This window comes from Onychostoma macrolepis, chromosome 04 (assembly GCF_012432095.1).
Source record: "Onychostoma macrolepis isolate SWU-2019 chromosome 04, ASM1243209v1, whole genome shotgun sequence".
NCBI classification, from domain to species: Eukaryota; Metazoa; Chordata; class Actinopteri; order Cypriniformes; family Cyprinidae; genus Onychostoma; species Onychostoma macrolepis.
This window is the reverse complement of record NC_081158.1, coordinates 22,020,042-22,040,366: the sequence shown is the minus strand read 5'-3', so window position 1 is coordinate 22,040,366 and position 20,325 is coordinate 22,020,042. Positions and strand designations below refer to the sequence as shown.

The 20,325-nt window shown below is 38.0% G+C and overlaps 2 protein-coding genes across 7 annotated transcripts in view; one reads left to right on the top strand and one right to left on the bottom strand.

Annotated features, from left to right (window-relative positions):
- Positions 1 to 5,827, top strand: part of ccdc146 (coiled-coil domain containing 146) — a 31,785-nt gene extending 25,958 nt beyond the window's left edge. For 2 of the 4 annotated variants that reach the window (XM_058772716.1, XM_058772714.1), the window contains 3 exons: positions 3,826 to 3,963; positions 4,275 to 4,523; positions 4,827 to 5,827. In XM_058772716.1, the coding sequence (XP_058628699.1) occupies positions 3,826 to 3,963; positions 4,275 to 4,523; positions 4,827 to 5,027 (588 nt within the window). In that variant the 3' untranslated portion in view covers positions 5,028 to 5,827. Of the gene's footprint in view, positions 1 to 3,825; positions 3,964 to 4,274; positions 4,554 to 4,826 lie in introns of all 4 variants that reach the window. The other 2 variants (XM_058772713.1, XM_058772715.1) reach the window with 1 other exon arrangement.
- A 146-nt stretch (positions 5,828 to 5,973) lies between these two features.
- Positions 5,974 to 20,311, bottom strand: gsap (gamma-secretase activating protein). Of its 3 annotated transcripts, XM_058772717.1 has the most exons (31): positions 19,789 to 20,308; positions 19,493 to 19,554; positions 19,164 to 19,220; positions 18,937 to 19,006; positions 18,781 to 18,828; positions 17,698 to 17,786; positions 17,536 to 17,605; positions 17,342 to 17,391; positions 17,151 to 17,255; positions 17,004 to 17,060; positions 16,867 to 16,910; positions 16,682 to 16,761; positions 16,212 to 16,289; positions 16,046 to 16,132; positions 15,809 to 15,901; positions 14,971 to 15,191; positions 14,821 to 14,890; positions 14,652 to 14,731; positions 14,478 to 14,558; positions 13,673 to 13,807; positions 12,799 to 12,857; positions 12,531 to 12,562; positions 11,688 to 11,749; positions 10,902 to 10,997; positions 10,036 to 10,106; positions 9,849 to 9,943; positions 8,600 to 8,719; positions 8,204 to 8,265; positions 7,373 to 7,477; positions 6,623 to 6,719; positions 5,974 to 6,520 (listed from the first exon to the last, which is right to left on the bottom strand). In XM_058772717.1, the coding sequence occupies exons 1-31, from the start codon at positions 19,868 to 19,870 to the stop codon at positions 6,420 to 6,422; spliced, it is 2,559 nt and encodes an 852-aa protein (XP_058628700.1). In that variant the 5' UTR covers positions 19,871 to 20,308; the 3' UTR covers positions 5,974 to 6,419. The 3 variants fall into 3 exon arrangements, 2 of the variants coding, with proteins under 2 accessions (XP_058628700.1, XP_058628701.1); XR_009270638.1 differs by lacking the exons at positions 5,974 to 6,520; positions 6,623 to 6,719; positions 7,373 to 7,477; positions 8,204 to 8,265; positions 8,600 to 8,719 and adding an exon at positions 10,370 to 10,604 and having other exon boundaries at positions 9,875 to 9,943; positions 19,789 to 20,311; XM_058772718.1 differs by lacking the exons at positions 5,974 to 6,520; positions 6,623 to 6,719; positions 7,373 to 7,477; ... (2 more) ...; positions 9,849 to 9,943; positions 10,036 to 10,106 and adding an exon at positions 10,134 to 10,604 and having other exon boundaries at positions 19,789 to 20,311.
- Between the last annotated feature and the right edge of the window lie 14 nt (positions 20,312 to 20,325).

Below are 20,325 nucleotides of genomic sequence, written 5' to 3'. Positions count from 1 at the left end.
CGTTTTCTCTGGGCCAAGGCTCATTTAAAATGGACTGTGGCAAAGTGGAAAACTGTTCTGTGGTCAGACGAATCAAAATTTGAAGTTCTTTTTGGAAAACTGGGACGCCATGTCATCCGGACTAAAGGGGACAAGGACAACCCAAGTTGTTATCAGCGCTCAGTTCAGAAGCCTGCATCTCTGATGGTATGGGGTTGCATGAGTGCGTGTGGCATGGGCAGCTTACACATCTGGAAAGGCACCATCAATGCTGAAAGGTATATCCAAGTTCTAGAACAACATATGCTCCCATCCAGACGTTGTCTCTTTCAGGGAAGACCTTGCATTTTCCAACATGACAATGCCAGACCACATACTGCATCAATTACAACATCATGGCTGCGTAGAAGAAGGATCCAGGTACTGAAATGGCCAGCCTGCAGTCCAGATCTTTCACCCATAGAAAACATTTGGCGCATCATAAAGAAGAAGATGCGACAAAGAAGACCTAAGACAGTTGAGCAACTAGAAGCCTGTATTAGACAAGAATGGGACAACATTCCTATTCCTAAACTTGAGCAACTTGTCTCCTCAGTCCCCAGACGTTTGCAGACTGTTATAAAAAGAAGAGGGGATGCCACACAGTGGTAAACATGGCCTTGTCCCAACTTTTTTGAGATGTGTTGATGCCACGAAATTTAAAATCAACTTATTTTTCCCTTAAAATGATACATTTTCTCAGTTTAAGCATTTGACATGTCATGTTGTATTCGGAATAAAATATTGAAATTTGAAACTTCCACATCATTGCATTCTGTTTTTATTCACAATTTGTACAGTGTCCCAACTTTTTTGGAATCGGGTTTGTATACAGTGAGGAAAATAAGTATTTGAACACCTTGCTATTTTGCAAGTTCTCCCACTTAGAAATCATGGAGGGGTCTGAAATTGTCATCGTAGGTGCATGTCCACTGTGAGAGACATAATCTAAAAAAAAAAATCCAGAAATCACAATGTATGATTTTTTAACTATTTATTTGTATGATACAGCTGCAAATAAGTATTTGAACACCTGTCTATCAGCTAGAATTCTGACCCTCAAAGACCTGTTAGTCTGCTTTTAAAATGTCCACCTCCACTCCATTTATTATCCTAAATTAGATGCACCTGTTTGAGGTCGTTAGCTGCATAAAGACACCTGTCCACCCCATACAATCAGTAAGAATCCAACTACTAACATGGCCAAGACCAAAGAGCTGTCCAAAGACACTAGAGACAAAATTGTACACCTCCACAAGGCTGGAAAGGGCTACGGGAAATTGCCAAGCAGCTTGGTGAAAAAGGTCCACTGTTGGAGCAATCATTAGAAAATGGAAGAAGCTAAACATGACTGTCAATCTCCTCGGACTGGGGCTCCATGCAAGATCTCACCTCGTGGGGTCTCAATGATCCTAAGAAAGGTGAGAAATCAGCCCAGAACTACACGGGAGGAGCTGGTCAATGACCTGAAAAGAGCTGGGACCACCGCTTTCCAAGGTTACTGTTGGTAATACACTAAGACGTCATGGTTTGAAATCATGCATGGCACGGAAGGTTCCCCTGCTTAAACCAGCACATGTCCAGGCCCGACTTAAGTTTGCCAATGACCATTTGGATGATCCAGAGGAATCATGGGAGAAAGTCATGTGGTCAGATGAGACCAAAATAGAACTTTTGGTCATAATTCCACTAAACGTGTTTAGAGGAAGAAGAATGATGAGTACCATCCCAAGAACACCATCCCTACTGTGAAGCATGGGGTGGTAGCATCATGCTTTGGGGTGTTTTTCTGCACATGGGACAGGGCGACTGCACTGTATTAAGGAGAGGATGACCGGGGCCATGTATTGCGAGATTTTGGGGAACAACCTCCTTCCCTCAGTTAGAGCATTGAAGATGGGTCGAGGCTGGGTCTTCCAACATGACAATGACCAAGCACACAGCCAGGATAACCAAGGAGTGGCTCTGTAAGAAGCATATCAAGGTTCTGGCGTGGCCTAGCCAGTCTCCAGACCTAAACCCAATAGAGAATCTTTGAGGGAGCTCAAACTCCGTGTTTCTCAGCGACAGGCCAGAAACCTGACTGATCTAGAGAAGATCTGTGTGGAGGAGTGGGCCAAAATCCCTCCTGCAGTGTGTGCAAACCTGGTGAAAAACTACAGGAAACGTTTGACCTCTGTAATTGCAAACAAAGGCTACTGTACCAAATATTAACATTGATTTTCTCAGGTGTTCAAATACTTATTTGCAGCTGTATCATACAAATAAATAGTTAAAAAATCATACATTGTGATTTCTGGATTTTTTTTTTTAGATTATGTCTCTCACAGTGGACATGCACCTACGATGACAATTTCAGACCCCTCCATGACTACTAAGTGAGAGAACTTGCAAAATAGCAGGGTGTTCAAATACTTATTTTCCTCACTGTATATACAGTGGGGCAAAAAAGAATTTAGTCAGCCACCAATTGTGCAAGTTCTCCCACTTAAAAAGATGAGAGAGGCCTGTAATTTTCATCATAGGTATACCTCAACTATGAGAGACGAAATGAGAAAAAAAAATCCAGAAAATCACATTGTAAGATTTTTAAAGAATTAATTGGTAAATTCCTCAGTAAAATAAGTATTTGGTCACCTACAAACAAGCAAGATTTCTGGCTCTCACAGACCTGTAACTTCTTCTTTAAGAGGCTCTTCTGTCCTCCACTCGTTACCTGTATTAATGGCATCTGTTTGAACTCGTTATCAGTATAAAAGACACCTGTTCACAACCTCAAACAGTCCAACTCCAAACTCCACCATGGCTAAGACCAAAGAGCTGTCAAAGGACACCAGAAACAAAATTGTAGACCTGCACCAGGCTGGGAAGACTGAATCTGCAATAGGTAAGCAGCTTGGTGTGAAGAAATCAACTGTGGGAGCAATTATTAGAAAATGGAAGACATACAAGACCACTGATAATCTCCCTCGATCTGGGGCTCCACGCAAGCTCTCACTGTGAGCAAAAATCCCAGAACCACACGCGGGGACCTAGTGAATGACCTGCAGAGAGCTGGGACCAAAGTAACAAAGGCTACCATAAGTAACACACTGCGCCGCCAGGGACTCAAATCCTGCAGTGCCAGACGTGTCCCCCTGCTTAAGCCAGTACATGTCCGGGCCCGTCTGAAGTTTGCTAGAGAGCATTTGGATGATCCAGAAGAGGATTGGGAGAATGTCCTATGGAGGGATATAATCTTTGGAGGGAGTTGAAAGTCCGTGTTGCCCAGCGACAGCCCCAAAACATTACTGCTCTAGAGGAGGAATGGGCCAAAATACCAGCAACAGTGTGTGAAAACTTACAGAAAACTTTGACCTCTGTCATTGCCAACAAAGGGTATATAACAAAGTATTGAGATGAAATTTTGTTATTGACCAAATACTTATTTTCCACCATAATTTGCAAATAAATTCTTTAAAAATCCTACAATGTGATTTTTCTGGATTTTTTTTTCTCATTTTGTCTCTCATAGTTGAGGTATACCTATGATGAAATTTACAGGCCTCTCTCATCTTTTTAAGTGGGAGAACTTGCACAATTGGTGGCTGACTAAATACTTTTTTGCCCCACTGTGTATATATATATAATAATTATTATTTATATTCTAGACCTAGTTTGTTATACATATATTTGTACAACATATATATTTGTTTAACACACTTCATTGTTAGAATAGTTGGAAAAATGTGCACTCATATAGATTAAAAATCAAAAGGAAAAGTTAATGTCGCTCACTGGTGTGTGTGTGTGTGTGTGTGTGTTTAGTTAGAGGTGCATTTGACAGATAAGGAGGCTCAGCTCTTGGAAATGGAGCTTGTGTATGAGCAGGTTACACGCCTTTCCCAGCGCATCCAAATCAAAGCTGAGAATGGTAAAGAAGACACGCTGCATCTGGCTAAGAAAGTAAGTTTACAGACAGATTTACTCTAACACCGCATAGCAACATGGTTGGTTTTGCTTCAGGACTCAGGATTTACATTGGACCTCAAGTGGTAAACCACAATACAAAATAGCCTACTTGATGCTATGACACCCTGCAGACCTCATGGCCTCTAAAAAATATCAGCTGCCCACATTAATGAACCATAGCAAGCTGCCCTTAACGAATCCTTCAGCTTAACTAAACCTCAAACTAATGTGCTGTTTCTGTAAACACATCAGGTCATGTAGCCAGGAGTTTTAGCAAATTAATTTAGAATGTCTATGTGTTTTAGGTGAACGAGCTGCAGGCTCAGATCAGGGAGCGCACTCGTAAAATGATGGCGGTGGTAGCAGAGCTGTCCATGAGACAGGCGGAGTGTATGACCCTACAGCAGGAGATGAAAGACAAGGAACTACAGCTGGACTTGTGTCAGAGACGTGTGGAGCAGGGCCTACCCCCTTCAGACAACATAGAGAACGAGTGGCTGCGCTGCCTTCGAGATCAGCACAGACGCCAGGCAGACGCAGAGAAAAAAGCCAGGGTAAACTTCCAAATGCACTCAAATCTTACAGTAAGCATCATTAAAAATGAAATTATGGGTCACAAAGGACACGTTTTCATGAGATTTGTCCTTATAGAGATAAGACATTTTATGGACTTCTCGGTTGTGATTGATGTATTTAAATTCATTCTACCATTATAAGGACTGTCATGTTGGATCAGTTCTGTGCTAATGCTCCGTTTGGAATCGTACTTTAATTGAAATATTTAGGTAAATATTTAAACCACCTATTAACATCATGTTTGTGTGATACTGAAGTATTTCTATGTTTATGTTTGTTAGGTGGCTGAGGAAGACGAGTGGAACCAGCTTCCAAATGGTGTTTACACCACGGCTGAGCTGCGACCCAATGCTTACATCCCCACTGACGATCCTTTGCCAGTGCCCAAACACTATGGAGCCCTGGCCCCCTTTAAACCCACCGAACCTGGTGCCAACATTCGCCACATCCGCAAACCAAAATACAAACCTATTGAGATCTAGAGTGAGTCAGCAAACTCATGATGCTTACAAGACACAAAAATAAAAGTCCAGATGTGCTCCCATTCCTGAGGAATCTGGTCCATTTCCTCAGAACTAGTGATGCTAACAAAAGACTCGTTTATCATATGGGTCTAATTTCAATGTTTAGCAGCCCAGTGAAGTTCCTTCTAGTGTCATGCTGGGAATTCAGAGAGATTCTTAAGAGATCTGCCAGAGCTGAAGGGTTAGAGATGAGGCTATGTCCTCTGGAGCCATGCACAGCTGAATCTTACAGGGAAATTAATTACAGAACCAAATGGGACATTCTATGGAATTATTTTCTACTCTGTTATCACAAAGATTATGAAAGATTCATATGAAAAATCACAATAATTATTGTGCATCCTACAGCATATGCATAATAAATACATATACATATTCACCATTTGAAAATATATGGGAATGTGGACTAGAAACTATTTAAATTTAAAATAAAATATAAATAATCAAATATTAAAAACGCTAATTTCTAAGCCCTATTTTTTTAAATGTGTAATAGTCAGAATGTTGAATAGAAACAATTTTCAGCATTTTACATTTGCAAAAATATTTGGAGGCATGTAAATTGATTCGCTTAATAATTGCATGGCTAATCTTTAGCCAAATCATTTGGATGGTTTTATACTTTGGCATATCACCAACCCCTGATCTTGGCACAGCTATAGCTTAATAATCAACTTCATTAATAGTGTGGTATTCATTCATGTAGTAGCTTAAAGTGCTTTCCAGAAAAGTAAGCAATAACCATCTAAACACAGCTGCAAAGTGAATAGCATGCCTTGCAGGCTAAACAGTATAATTGTAAACATACAAAGGCAGCAATATAAAATAACCTTTCAGGAAATTGCTATCGACAAGAAGTATCTTATTTTGTAGAATATAAAAACTAAGCATGAAGAGTACAAAGAATAGATGATTTTTTTTTTATTTCTTGTTTGTGAAATATTTACAAATGTACCCATTTGACCCCAAATAACATCTGGGGAAATAAATCCCTTTATGTGTCTTTTTTGTTGGTGCTCTTCCATCGCATCTGTGTGTATAGAAAAGTGCATAATATTCCCCATACGTATTGGCATCAGTAGAGTCAGTACGTGTCCATCTGGGTACTAAAATGTGATATTTAAAGAGCAGACTGACAGTTGGAAAATAATCTTTGGTCAACAGTATGATTTTGGGCTTCAGTTTTTAGTAAGATATCACTAACATTGAAACTTCTGTACATTACTACAGTCACCTGAATAAATCAAGCTTTGTTCTTTGGCCAGGGGGACTTTTTTCCCCCTAATTTCTCAGAATGTTTTCCATGTTTCCCTTTTTAACACTTTTTGTACCGTTTGTACCAGGCTTTTTTTACTTGACTTCAAAGCCCAGCTTGATTTGTGTCTGCTTCAAGGCCATCTCCTCCACAAACCTGACGTCCACATTCTCCTGCTCTTCAAAAGGGTTCTGAGCTGAAATACACAACCCACTCGATTATTACCTTACAGTAAATTGACAACATTTACTATCCTACAACATATTTTATGAATGACTTCATCTCTGAAACCGTGTACCTTGTTTCTCCCTGTTTGAGAGAATCTTGGCGAGGTAGGTTAAGGGCAGGAAATCAGGATAGAAACATGACTTGCCATAGTCCAAGAGTACAGAGTCCTAAAAAATATCATGTGTTTAGCTGGTAAACATGGGAGCATTTGTTCTGATCTAAGAGCCAAGACCATGATTTAGTTTCCTAAGAATCAAAACACTTGATTCTTTGTTCGATTTAGAACTGTACATCTAAACAGCAGTTGTAATATTTCACTTAGCGTCTAGTCTAATAAGCTGTTTCATCCAAGTATTAGTTGCAGTTGTTTGGCAGATATTCAAACCAGTTTCATGCCGCAGTGTTTTTCTAAAAAAAAAAAAAAGAAAGAAAGAAAAAAAATCCTCAAGTGAAAGCAAAAGCAGTTGAATTGGTCAGTTGAATTGGTGAAACTGACAAATGCTCCATGTTTTTGTTTGCGTTCTGAAGAGCATCAAAGGTTTCTATTTACAACGTGTTTTGTAGTGTTGAACATAGTAGCCAATCATAGACAAATCAATAGACAAATCAAAAGACAACTGATTTCTTAAACCCATTGACTAATCAGAGGTGTTTAAGTTAGTCAGAATAAACTCTCTGCTGAAAACGCCAGAGTTTTTGTTCAGTGCCGAGTTCTGCATTCTGGTGAATCATCTCCTGGCAGCTTTCTAGTCTGTAGGCTATAATAAGCTATAATCCTTGGTTCTGGTTCTGGAACCGGGTCTGCCCCTGCCATACTCACCGTGTTTTCTAAGTTTTTTTCCAGAAGAGTCCTGACGTAATCTCTGGAGATGCATGCAGAAGTGATGGGGTGATCCAACTGCTGGCTAACTTTCTGCTCCATATGCTAATTACAAAAACATCATGTCAACATGAAATGGCATTCACAACCCGTAATGTGACATTTGTCGGTTCGTAATGTGACATTTATGATTCAAATACAATATTCATTAAGCAAAAACATTGGGTGGGACACAGGGAGTTGATTGGATTAACACCGATTGGATTAACATTAATGTTATCATAATGTTAACATTAAAATAATGTGTTAAATATTGTCAAAATTTTAGGAAAGCTGCATTACTACAACTACAACTATTTGGCTATTGGTGAATATTTTCCCATTCCAGAGAAAGAGTATCATCTACTGAAGAAAAATTTAGATTTTTTGGAATAACTTGAATTATGATTAATGAATCATTTACAACAACACTAGGAACCAAAATGTTTCCAAAACAAGAGGAAGAGGTGGAAAATCAATAATGGATGAGTGCACTACCATGGAAAACAGCAGGACTAATCAGCAAGGGAGTAATTGGGCTGCATTTTTCTATTACACCTGCCGCACTTCCTTACTTGGCTGCCTTGAGACTAGAAAACCAAGACTGAAGTCCAAGCACATGCCGTGACCCGTGACCCAACACACAACCACAAACATGCTCACATTCCTTTTCTTTTACACAGGATTAATTCTGTCATCTACAAAAGCAGCTCCAAGCTCTAAGCAAGAAGTGGGGCAGGGGTCGGACTTCATAAGACAGATTTCAAGAAAACAGTTAAGTAGGAAACTTACCTCAGGAAGTCTTTTCAGAATACTGAACTTCAGCTGCTCATTGGCATCACTGTTATCTAAATCTGTCATGAGATAGATAGACAGAAAGATTGAGAGAACATAACATTGTTCTTTAAAAAAAAACACTAACTCCTAAATGGCCACGTTTCTTTAATAATGTGGATAATTAATGTGGTCTCGTATTTATCCAAAGTCACTGTTTGATTCAAATCTAATTCATTTTATGCAGGTCAGGGATACGTTTTTTGCCTATTGGAGACCTTAATGCATTGACCAAGAGTATGCTGTAGGAAAGCACAGGAGTTCAAAGGTGACCGATAAAGTCTAAGTACTTTATTTATGTAAATAGACAGCTGTCAGAACAGGGTATATTAAAATGTGTGTTTAAATTTGTACCTGTCATAAGGCGTGAAACAAATGGTTCTGTGAGCTGAAGAAGGCCATGGTCCACATACTGGAGAAAAGTGTGCTGTGGGAGACAACGGACTCCGAGCACACTTAACAGTGTAGAATAACCTACAAGTGCACACATAATAAACCACTTAAGCGATTTAACCAGTTCTATCCTTCACAAAACTGGTTAGAACTGAAGCACTTGGGTCAATAACTCCACTACTAATCGTCTTCCAAGCAGGCCTGAGCCCAGGCCAAAGCATTTGTGTCAAAGAGTGGATCCACCCAGATAGATCTGGTATACTTCAGATTTCAGAAACAGCTTTTTCCCCTCACTGGGTCATAGAAAATCGGACGCACCCAATAGCTAAACTACATGGGATTCATTCGGATTTTGGAGAGATGCTCATTTGATTGATCTTTAGAGGGTTCAATTGTATTTGGTCAGCCATGGTAGAACTAAAGATTCAGTTTTTCCTTTCCAGCAACATTAAACAAACTCTAAAAACGTATAAACATGGAAGAAAATACAGCAACTCCCTTTTTCTTAGTATATCAAAAACATTAACTACCTAGTGCACTGCCTACATAGATAGCACGAACATGCTCCCAACAAGAAGGCTGTTGAAGACACTTAATTTATTACTAAAATTGTAATGCAAAAAATCACGTTTTTTGGAGAAAAAGAACTACACCAAGCCCTGATCCAACATGGCAAACGAGGTGAGAGAAATTTCCCTGCGTCCAAAGTACTTGGATGACCTACTACTTCTACCCAGATTCTGAAGTATGCATCTGATGGATACTTCACTATCCCATGTGGCCCCAGGAGTCACCCAACTGATACCGTAGGTCCCATGGCAAATGTAATGTGTCCTACACATTTATACTACATAGAATGTACATAGAAAGTCGTGAAGTAAGTTTCAAATCAAATATAGTACCTACTCAGGCAGTATGTTATTTAGGATGTAGCAATATACTTTTATTTTATTAAATACTGAGCAATATTCATGAAAGAAATAGTTAAATCTAATTATAATCTAATAATTAGACTGTTTTACTAAAGTATAGTAAGACGTTAACGTCAAACTCTATTGGAATCAATTGTAAGTTGAGTCTTTTCATGTAAAGAGGGATATTTATGTGAGTTGCTGCCCATGTGGAGCGTTCCAAATAGTCACTTATGAGGTTCAGTTAGGATTCTGTCTTAATAGTGTTCTCAGATTGTCTCAGTCAGGCGTCTTCTTACCTGGAGGGAGGGGGAGACAGAGCCCTTTAGTTGCTTCCAGAATGCGAAACATCACATGAAACATCGCCCACTCTTCTGAACTACCCTGCTGCTTACTAAAACAGAAAATTGAAGGCTTCAGATTCAAGAAATCAAGCACTCTCGTTGCCCACAAAGAGGAAGCAAAATATGGACTGGTGGCACATACATGCAGAGCACCCAGGGACCCAACTTCAGCTTCTGCCACATCAATTCCAACAAGTGCCAGACCAGTTCCAGCTGAACAGAGAACACAGTCATATGTTATAAAAATACATATAGCAGATTCAAGACAACACCCATCCTCAATGAAACTACTATGAATCTGTCAAGATGTTGAGTGGAAATAAACTCTCACTGTCCTCAAGTGACAACTGTCAGAGAGTGTACTGGACAGTCTGACTCACTCTCCCTTCCTGTTTTCAACGAGTGCACAAATGCACGAGCACCACCCCTGCTCATTTTAGTTTCACTTGAGCAAGCTCATTAACTCCAACACTTACACTTGCACTTGGCAGATCATGCATGGGTTCTCACATCCTCATGTTCACCCTGGTCTGAAAACAGGAAGAACCAGTAAACGTCTGCTTCCCCTTTAGTCTCCCGAACGGGCTCGGTCCAATGACAATTTGGTGAAAACAGATATTTAGTGCATATCTTTTTTCCTTTACGCAATAGGAGAGTAGAACATAATGAGGCTTCTTCCAATCTTCCAAGCAGGAGGGAGATAACTGTGTTCTGGCATAAGGACAAGAGTTTATCACTCTGGGACCAAGCGCACACCACAAGATAGAAAGCTGTGGCCCTGTGCATATTTAAAGACTCATTTTGGTCCACAATTTATAACCTAATCACTGAATAGTTTTATTAGTTGATCTAGTGGCAGACTTAAAACACTTAAAATAATCAAAAAAGGGTGCTTTGCTTAAGGTGCAGCTTTGTTTTGTGTCGACAGGAGATTTGTTCCACAGCTGCCAATTGCTAACACGTGCGCTGGAAGAGATTTCATAATGATGCAAAAGCACAAACGCATACCAGCTTTGCAGCATAATTCACCACCAGCAAATCGATCTTTTTCTTCCCCAGTCTTGATAAATGTCTGTTTAAGTGCTCTCTGAGTTTGTCCACCATCTGAAAAAAACAGATATATATATATGCACTTCACACATAAGGATGCTTTTAAAAAGGTAATGTACAGTCAGCAGATCATTATCAAAACAAAAAAATAAAAAATAAATGTTTGATTGTACACTGCTTTAATTATATATGTAAATAATAATATATTTTGATAAACTGTATAATTGAGCATAATCCAAGCAACCAGTTTCCTTAATAGTTGTATTATATTCATGTCTTTTGGATCACTTGGTGGTCTTTTTTATTTCAAAATGAAATTAAAAAAAAGACCATGAATATAATACAACTAAGGAAATTGGTTGTTTGGATTATGCTCAATTATGCAGTTTAGCAGGCATCATACATGGAAATTTGACTGTGGAACGACCAATCAGAATCATGTATGTAAATCCTTAATGGATTCATCCAAATGGATGATTTCAAACTTTTTATTTGGTCTCACATTCGATCCTTGTTAGATTTGGAGTGGGTGGTCCGTAAAAGAATAATAAATCTTAAGGACTACCGCAGTCACAAGAGCATTTTAAGGCAAGTCCTCTGTTTGTTATTAGGGCTTTTATCCTTGCTGTCATTGTCAAGGTTAGTATTGTCTGCACTTGTCCACTCTGATTTCAGCTGCTTTGATGGCATGTCTGCTTATTTTGTGTGGAGAGATGATGGACAACTAAACGGTCCACTACTCACCAGGCCCACCAGCACCCTCTGCTGTTGGTCTTCCTCTTGAAACAGTGGAACTACACGCTTATCTGGAAGGACAGAGAGAACGTAAGAAAGAAAGTAAGTGTTTAAGGTTTAGTTTACACAAACCTGGCATCATTTACACACCCAATGTTGTTACAAACCCATGCGGCTTTCATTTTTCTGTGGAACCCAAAAGCCCTGCCCTCATCCGTAGCTCTCGAATTTTATTCTCACTACTGCACATTCTGAATTAATGTTTTTGGGTCAGTATATTATTCTGTTGCATGGAAAAGAGCAGCGTTAGCATTCTGCAAAATAGCTTCTTTTGTGTTTCACAGAAGAAAGCCATGCAACATGAGTAAATGATGGCAGATTTTTCATTTTGGCTGAACTATACCGATAGTCCTGACAAAATTTAACAACCTTAATAATTCTACAAATTTCTATTATCTTTGTAAGAACTGAAAAAAAATAAAAAATAAAACTTTTTGGTGAATAACAAGCTCCAAGTGAACGAAAAATCGTCCAGCACTGAAAGGTATTCTGACTAACACAAGAGTGTGTGCTGTGTGTGTGTGCTTTGTGAGTGGGAAGGAGTTACTGTAATCACTCTTATATAACAGTATGGAATTCCTCCTCCCATTTCCCTCGTATCTAAAGAGGTGCTCGATTAACTTCACATAAACCTACAGACTCATGCCAGAGAATGTGACCCTGAAACAGAAACTCTAGTTGCAGGGACTTTCCATCAAAGTTTGAAATATTTCCAGGATTTGATCAGGGATAAATAATCTCACAAGTGTCCTTTGTTGACACGACTGGCCATTTAAACTGAGTTTCTCTTACCCAAACGCCAAGTGTCCACCATGGAGAGAACTCTGCATGTAAGAAACAAACAGGAAAAGGGAGATTTGAATTATATCAAGCTGCATTTCACCAACACCAAAACAGCAAAAGTAAATATTGTCTTGTTTTAAAGAGCTTCAACTTATTCATATAAGAGTTAGTTTGCTTTTGCGTTAAATAGCACTCTGTTTTGTTTTGTAACACACTCTTCTTGCACATTCAGTCTCCATGCACACATAATATTTGGCACATGCCGAACTCCACCCACTTTTTTGTGTTCTCCTCAATTTGGCGATAATAACGGGGAGATTTCTTCTTCTCTGAGTTCTGCAGCAATAACAGCAAAAATTTATATTTTTATAGATAGATAGTTGTAGCATAGTCCTACTGTAGGTGCTCACCAGTCAATATATTGTGCCTGTCATATTTTAATGATCAATAATTTATATTTATAACAATATAAATATATAACATATGCTGCATATAGTATTATACATTTATAAAATGTATAAATATATATTTATAGCCCTTATAACTAGGGCTGTCAATAAAATAAAATACAAATTTTTATTATAAACATATATTGTATATATGTGTATCCAGTTCCTTTTTAGGGGAAAAAAAAAGTCAAAATATTTTGTAATTATTGAGTTCTGCAATATGTTTGAATTTTATATTTCTCAAACCTCTATATTTCTCAAAAAACATACAAATGTGCTGTGATTCAGTAATAAAACATTTTTCCCAATATGGCCGTAAAGATGTTTTTTGCAGTCTTCAGCTGGTGCTCACATTTTTCAACCGTGGGTAATATTTCATTTTTTGAGCTTCACTGATGATTTAATTTCGCCATAAAAAAGAATGCAAATTACTTTTGTTAAACATCTCATCTGGGTTTGATTAAGAAATAAATGATCCGTAAAGAACGTCTTTGTCTATTTACTGAGAAATGTGTGCTCCGCTAAGGACTTTTGTGAATGTTTGTGTGAAATGGACATTTTTGCTTTGGCTCCAATCAGTTTCTACAAATCCCACAACTTTTTGACCAAATTAAATAAGCATTTTAACAAATTTGATTAACTTTTAATCTAGATTCTGGATCACTTCAGTCATGATGTATAATGTGTGGTCCTGGCGCTCACCATAGCAACCTGAAATCTGTCCCAGTCCTCTTTAATCAGACTGGACCTGAAGCGTGGGCTTGGTACCGCCTCAAAGTACCTCATCTTGTCCAAAACATGCTGGAGCTCCTCCCAGTAACCCTGCAGGCTTTTAGGCTTTAACCCACAAGAACCCAAATTATTACCACAATAATAAAATGCAATTACAACATTAGTACAAAAGAAGATTTGCAAAACAGACTTTTCATAAATAAAGCCGTGAAGCACATAAGTCACTGTAAACTTTCGACAAATGAAGTGTGATGGATCTGGACTGAAGCCCTGGCAAATGTTTCAGGGGCATTTCACAATTTTATTCTGATCTATCAATTTTTTGGTTTTAGTTGACAGTTGAAATCTATTTCACAACTCAAACATTTCCTGTTGATATGTTTCCTGCTAACACCTCTCCCAAGCAGATTTAATGAATTAGATATGGATTTGCTTTAATCTATGCACTCGTACTGATCTGCCACTGTTTCTTCTGCCACCTAGTGTTTAGAAAGTCAACTGCTTTTTGCCCTTGAAGTTATTTGTCAGCCCATTTAATGCTGTAATGTGACATGTACAGCACATGAATTGTGTACAATATGCTCAGTGACATGTATTAAGAAAGTAAATCGGATCATTTTTTATTTCAAACTTGACTTTATTGTGACCATAATCTTAACAGCTTAATTAAATTAAATGCATAAACAGCCACATCTGTTTGAAATACTCTCCTCTACCTGCTGTTTATCACGGAAAGACTATTTAATGTAATACATTAATGCATATAGAATTTTACCTTCCCTTTGATTATTGGCTGGCAGAGCAGTTCAGGAGTGCATTTCACCCCAGGGATTGCTGTCAGAGCCACAGGAAGCTCCTAGAAAACATAAGACCTTCATTAAAGCTCATATAAAGCAGAAAAATAAGTGATGTAGTCTTTTTTTATCAGGGGAAAAAGTACTCAGTGCACCTTTTTCTCGAACACACAGGAGTACGGCAACAACTTGTCTAGGCTCACACACTGCTGGTAGCTTATTCTGTACAGGGTCGCTGATGAGAGTTATGAGAGTTATACACTTGTTTTTAATACTCATTTTGCATGCAAAACTTACATAGACCACATGAATAGAAGCACACACCTAGAATAAATTCCTGAATCTGATCAAAAGCATCAAAGCTCATGACATTCTCACTGATCCAGTTTATAATCTGGAACAAGAGAGAAATGAGAATCACACATTAGAGTGAATTTTCAGCACACGAAACTAATCTCTCTCTTTCTTGCTCACCTTGAGCTCTATCACAGGATTTGGCTGAAGGTAGACCAGCATGCAGTGCAGAGCAGCAAGCCGCTGGGCCTCTGGCCTGTCTGAACTGAGAAGCTCAAGCAGGAAGTCCGGATTGAGCTCCATGGTGTACATCCTGCCAGCACGGACATCAAGCAGCCTGCTGCCAGACACACTCACAACTTCTCTGCCCGAACCCAGGGCTTCAATGTGACCATCTGCCCCTATGAGAAGGTAATACACACAGGAAACACATAACTACAGAATGGATCAGCACTGCAGAATTAGTTTAAGTGATTGTTTAAAGAACATTTCAAATTACAGTTAAAATCATCCTAAATATATGTTCAAATATATGCAAAATCTGACATTCATAACACAAAATAATAAAAATATCAGAAAATAATAAATATCAAATATATGAAATATATTGCAGTAGTTCAAATAAAAACAAACACACAAAATTAAATAAAAAACCCAGGATAAGAAAAACTCAAAAAAGACAAGTTTTGAGAACGACAAGCCAAGCCAAAACAAAACAAAACAAAACAAAACTTTCCTGTAGCTCAAATAGTAGAGCATGGCGCTAGCAACGCCAAGATCATGGGTTCGATTCCCAGGGAAAGCAAGAGCTGATAATATGTAAAAACTGTAACTTGAATACAATGTAAGTCGCTTTGGATAAAAGCGTCTGCTAAATGCATAAATGTAAATGTAAAACAAAACAAAACAAAACAAAACAAAAAACAAGCCAAGCCAAAACAACAACAACAAAAAAATCAACACAAAACAAATCAAATCAAAACAAAACAAAACAAAATAACAAAATATTAGGCTGTACCTGACAGGAAAAGACTGTAGCAGAGCAGGTCTTGTTGTCTGCAGTTGATGAGGTGCAGGAAATGATCAGCCAGGTACACCACTATATAATAATCTGAAATGAATAAAACATCAGCTGAGAAGATAACCCTTGACACTATTTCAGATGAACGACTTTCCATGTACTGTATGTGAAAGAATTAAAGACAGGGTTGGATGGATTACTGTAGGCTGAGTGAGAGATGTTGGCTGTACTAACCAAGATGAATGAAGATAGGATGGACGACTGGCAAATTAGCAGGTGCAGAGCCTTTCTCTAGAGACACAGTGAACGTCTTACTGCAACCTATCAGAGAGAGTCTATTTAATCCTCTATATAATGATCTGTGTGAATGTTTATATCACTGTTGCATGATGTTTTGTACCTCTGTGCACAAATGCAATAGTGTAGGTGGCGTCCCTATGCCAGTGAACTGGATGGCTGTAGCACACACACATGGTTCCTGTTCATGACATCCAGAGATTCAGAACAGCAACTTACATCAGTTCAAATCAAATTAATTACACACAAACACAAAATCAAAGGCAAAATAGCTGTAATGCAGATCAGCAGAAATCATGTAGGCGATTTACAGCATACAGTGCCTTTTGGCAATTTGGCAATAGATGATTTCAGGAACTGCTTTCACGATTATAAGCCAGCTTTCAAACTATCAACATGTGAAGCATGTTGACTGTGATTAAGTCAAAACATGCGAAAATGCAGAGAAAATACAAACTTACTCTCTATCCCATGATAAGTTAGAAAAGTGAAAAAACACAGGTAAATATGAGCAAATGTTTCAGTATTTCACAGTATGATTTCATGTTGAAGAGCACATGCTAAATAACTTACCTGTTGGGCTGGTGAACACTTCTAACCTGAGACCCTCGTCCTTCATGTCCTGATAGTGATCGTATCCAAAATTAACAAACCTGTAAAACCACAGACACCGCTTTAATCTTTTTAAACAGGTTTTTTACTATCATGATTATGTTTGTATGTATTATGCAAAAAGTCAAATTAATTAAGTCACTGACCTCACAGAAGAAGTAACACTGGCCATCTCCAGTGGAAGCTCAAACTGTTGCACATAAAAGCATTTGTTTTGAATTAATCAGTTCCTCTTAAATATTATTAAAATAAGGCAGTTTAGATGTGACACAAAGATGTTTACCACAGTCTCAAAGTTGCGATCGGGGTAAAACTGTACACACTTCAGTGTGTGTTTCTCCTATAGGATGGAAAAAATAACCAAAACTCAGAAAAGAAGAAAAAACATAAGGTCAAACAACAGTGAAAGTCAATTGAAAGAGATTCTGACCCGTGCAGTGAGGTAGAAGAGTCTTTGAGTATCCGAGTCCCATTGGACCCAACTGAAGTCCTCAGCAACTCTCTCTCTGCTCAGACGCTCAGGATTCTGCATCACCTGTTTGAACAAGTACATGTGTTTTTACCATTCATATGATTTTTATAAATCCTTATGTCATAAAAAATATCAAGAGCAGCCCTTACCACTCTGTAGCCCTCCTGCCTCGTCAGAGTAATGTGGTACTGATCAACATCTGTAGAAACAAAATAACCATTCATGATAAATTACAAGAAATATATTCAAAATAGTAGTAGCTTGAACAAAATATAGTATTGTGCAATGCAAAAAAAAAGAAGAAGCATATTGATGGTTTCTGAAACATATCCACAAAACATACAGCCATCCTCTGCCGCCAACAGCAAATGACTCTCCAGTACGGTGGTCCGACATGTCTTAGGATAAAGAAACTAGAAAGGGAGGTCATGGGAAATAAAAGACAATTTCAATGTGATTTCAATGTGTTTTTCATCACCAGCTTCACATAACAGCTGTTTACTACCTGAACTTTGACTTTACAGTCCACTGCCTTCAGGACCTTTGTGTTGTTGATAGGGTGTATCTCAATGAGAAGAGTTAAACATTTTGACACTAAAGCAGAAAAAACAGAATTATGTCAGGAGTTAAAGAATAACCTGGACAGCGTGACTGCAAACCTCTGCTAAGCTCATTTATATACTTTTAGATTCTGTGTTTTGCGAATGCACTTTTATTTCCAATTGTATTATGATGTGAGCAAACTAGTATACATTTTATGCCTCTTGAATTTAAAACAGAAACAAATCAAACAATCGTTAGGCCTTTGTATGGTGAAAGAATTAGGGTTTCTTTAAGACACAAATGAGAATTTTTTATAAAATTGTTATTTTATTATTTATTTGATCAACTCTACTATGATGTTACCACAGCACCCTATAAGAGAAGTGAAAGCATATTGGTATAAACCTGCAAAGAGCCTTCTTCCTCCTCAAATGGTCCAACCATAAAAATATTTCAGAAACAGGAACTTGTGACAATCATGCCATAAATGCAAATAAAACTATGTTAAACTGTAACTTAAAACGGGAAAATTACAACAATTGATTTATTGGAGTTCAGTCAAATTTATTCAATTGCCCATTTGAATAAATACAGTAACATTTCTCAATGTCTCACAAAACTGATTATTATTATTATAATTATTATCAAATGAATAAAAGAACCAAAAGAGGGTTAGAATTTAAATTTAGGAGCACATTAAAAAACTTAAGCGGTACAATGGAAATTCATCAAATAATGTGTTTTTCTCAATAAAGGGATGCAATGAGGCATTTACAAGCAAAATGAATTTATTAAAATGCAAAAAGTACTGTAGTTAATAGTAATGTAATTATTTATAGGGCTACTTTATACTATGTAAACTGTTTGTGTGTGTGTGTGTGTGTGTGTGTGTATCACCTTTTCTTATTTGCACACATGCTCCTAAATGCATTCTAGTTCACACACATCTATTTTTAGTCAATGCGAAACGCTTGCATTGTTGAGCTCTGCAGTGAATAACAATTGAAGCACTAAATAATATATTGTTAGGAATCATGTCCTGTACCTGGTTTAAAGCGGCCTTCTCCCTGTGTGGACTGAGATAGACTGACCGCTAGCACAGAAAAAGCTCACATTAGTAATCACCTGATAATAATGAACTGAATGAAACACTAGCAATACAATAATGCCTTCATACAACTATATCAGCCTGCAGTCTCACCTAGGAGTGTTTCTTCTTTATTTAAAGAGCAGCTGCTGACACACACTTGCTTGTCAAAAGTGTAGAGGAGCTGTGAACACAAGAGGCATCTGACTTAACTTCCATTAAGACTGGAAGTGATGCATAATTCCCATTTATTTGAATACACCAATCCAAGTTGTCATTTTTTACTGTAAATTTATATTCAGTTTATAATAATGCGTATATGACTGGAATTACATATCCACCTTATTCTCTGTACTGTGAGGATCGTACTTCCCAATTCTTGTAGTCCCTGTTGCTCCCTAAACATAAGGATTGGGAAATCAGTAAGTCAAAAAATAATAATAATAATAACATAAAGAGCAAAAAGGATAACAGCAAGTGAACACAGTAACATCCATTCAGTTTGCATGTAAGCTATTTACTACAGTGTCTATATTGTATGTATGGCATGTAGTGCTCGTTTGCTCGCGACAGATTGTTCCTGCGCGAGTCATTTGCGCTGCTATGAATGGAACGTCGCGCGCATGACCCGACAAATTAAAGTGACACATGAAACTAAAGCCAAACTTACTCTCCAAGAGTACACGACCCCTCCATCTCTCTCCACACTCAGAATGCGAGGCTCAAGTACACCTGCACACATTTTAAACAAGTTCATTAACTTGTGTGAATGTGTATACATTTATATATAAACAATAAAAGCAAAACAATACAAGCCCTGAGCGACGTATTAACACCACCACCACCAATAATAATAATAGTAGTAGTAATACGTTTACTATTACGACGACTACTACTATTACTAATAATAATGCATTTATTATATAACTAAAAAAATTATATAGCATGTGCATTAAGTCCGCTTACCTATATTCGCTCTTTCCTCCTTAGCCAAAATGCTTGACACAACATCTTTTTGAGTATCGAAAAAGGGGTTTAATCTCAACATGTGTGTTATTTGTTCTGCACAGATTTAGCAGAAAGCAAGTCCACTAGACCTGAGATTGAGGAAATGACCTGATTTCACGCCTCAGCAGAGTCATTTAATGGCATAAACTTTCTAGCTAAACACACTAGATTTTGAGATATCGCATATTCAGTCTTAAATTACGAGTCGCTCCAGTTTATCGACGTGCTGAACATATACAGTACGCTAAACATGATTAGAAATCTAGTACTGCTAGAACGAATCGTTCGTTTGAACCGGTTCTTTAAAAGGAATCGGTCGATCTGCATCGAACTTCAGGAGTCGGGAATGATCTGATCCCGTGACCTAAACAACATCTCGATCGATGACATTCGACTCGAAGTGAAACGAAAGTCCGTCAGTCTGCCGATCCCGACATTACTTGCGGTGTTTACAAAAGATCTGCCATATGAGCACGAAGGCGGATCCAAAACACA

Bases quoted from the DNA above. Each gene is read 5' to 3' on its own strand.
- gsap (XM_058772717.1), bottom strand. From the start codon at position 19,870: ATGTTGAGATTAAACCCCTTTTTCGATACTCAAAAAGATGTTGTGTCA. The intron at 17,787-18,780 runs GTACAGGACATG...TTTCTGCTTTAG, and splicing joins AGAAGGCCGCTTTAAACCAG to TGTCAAAATGTTTAACTCTT. The intron at 17,061-17,150 runs GTCAGAATCTCT...TCCATCCTATAG, and splicing joins TCTTCTACCTCACTGCACGG to GAGAAACACACACTGAAGTG.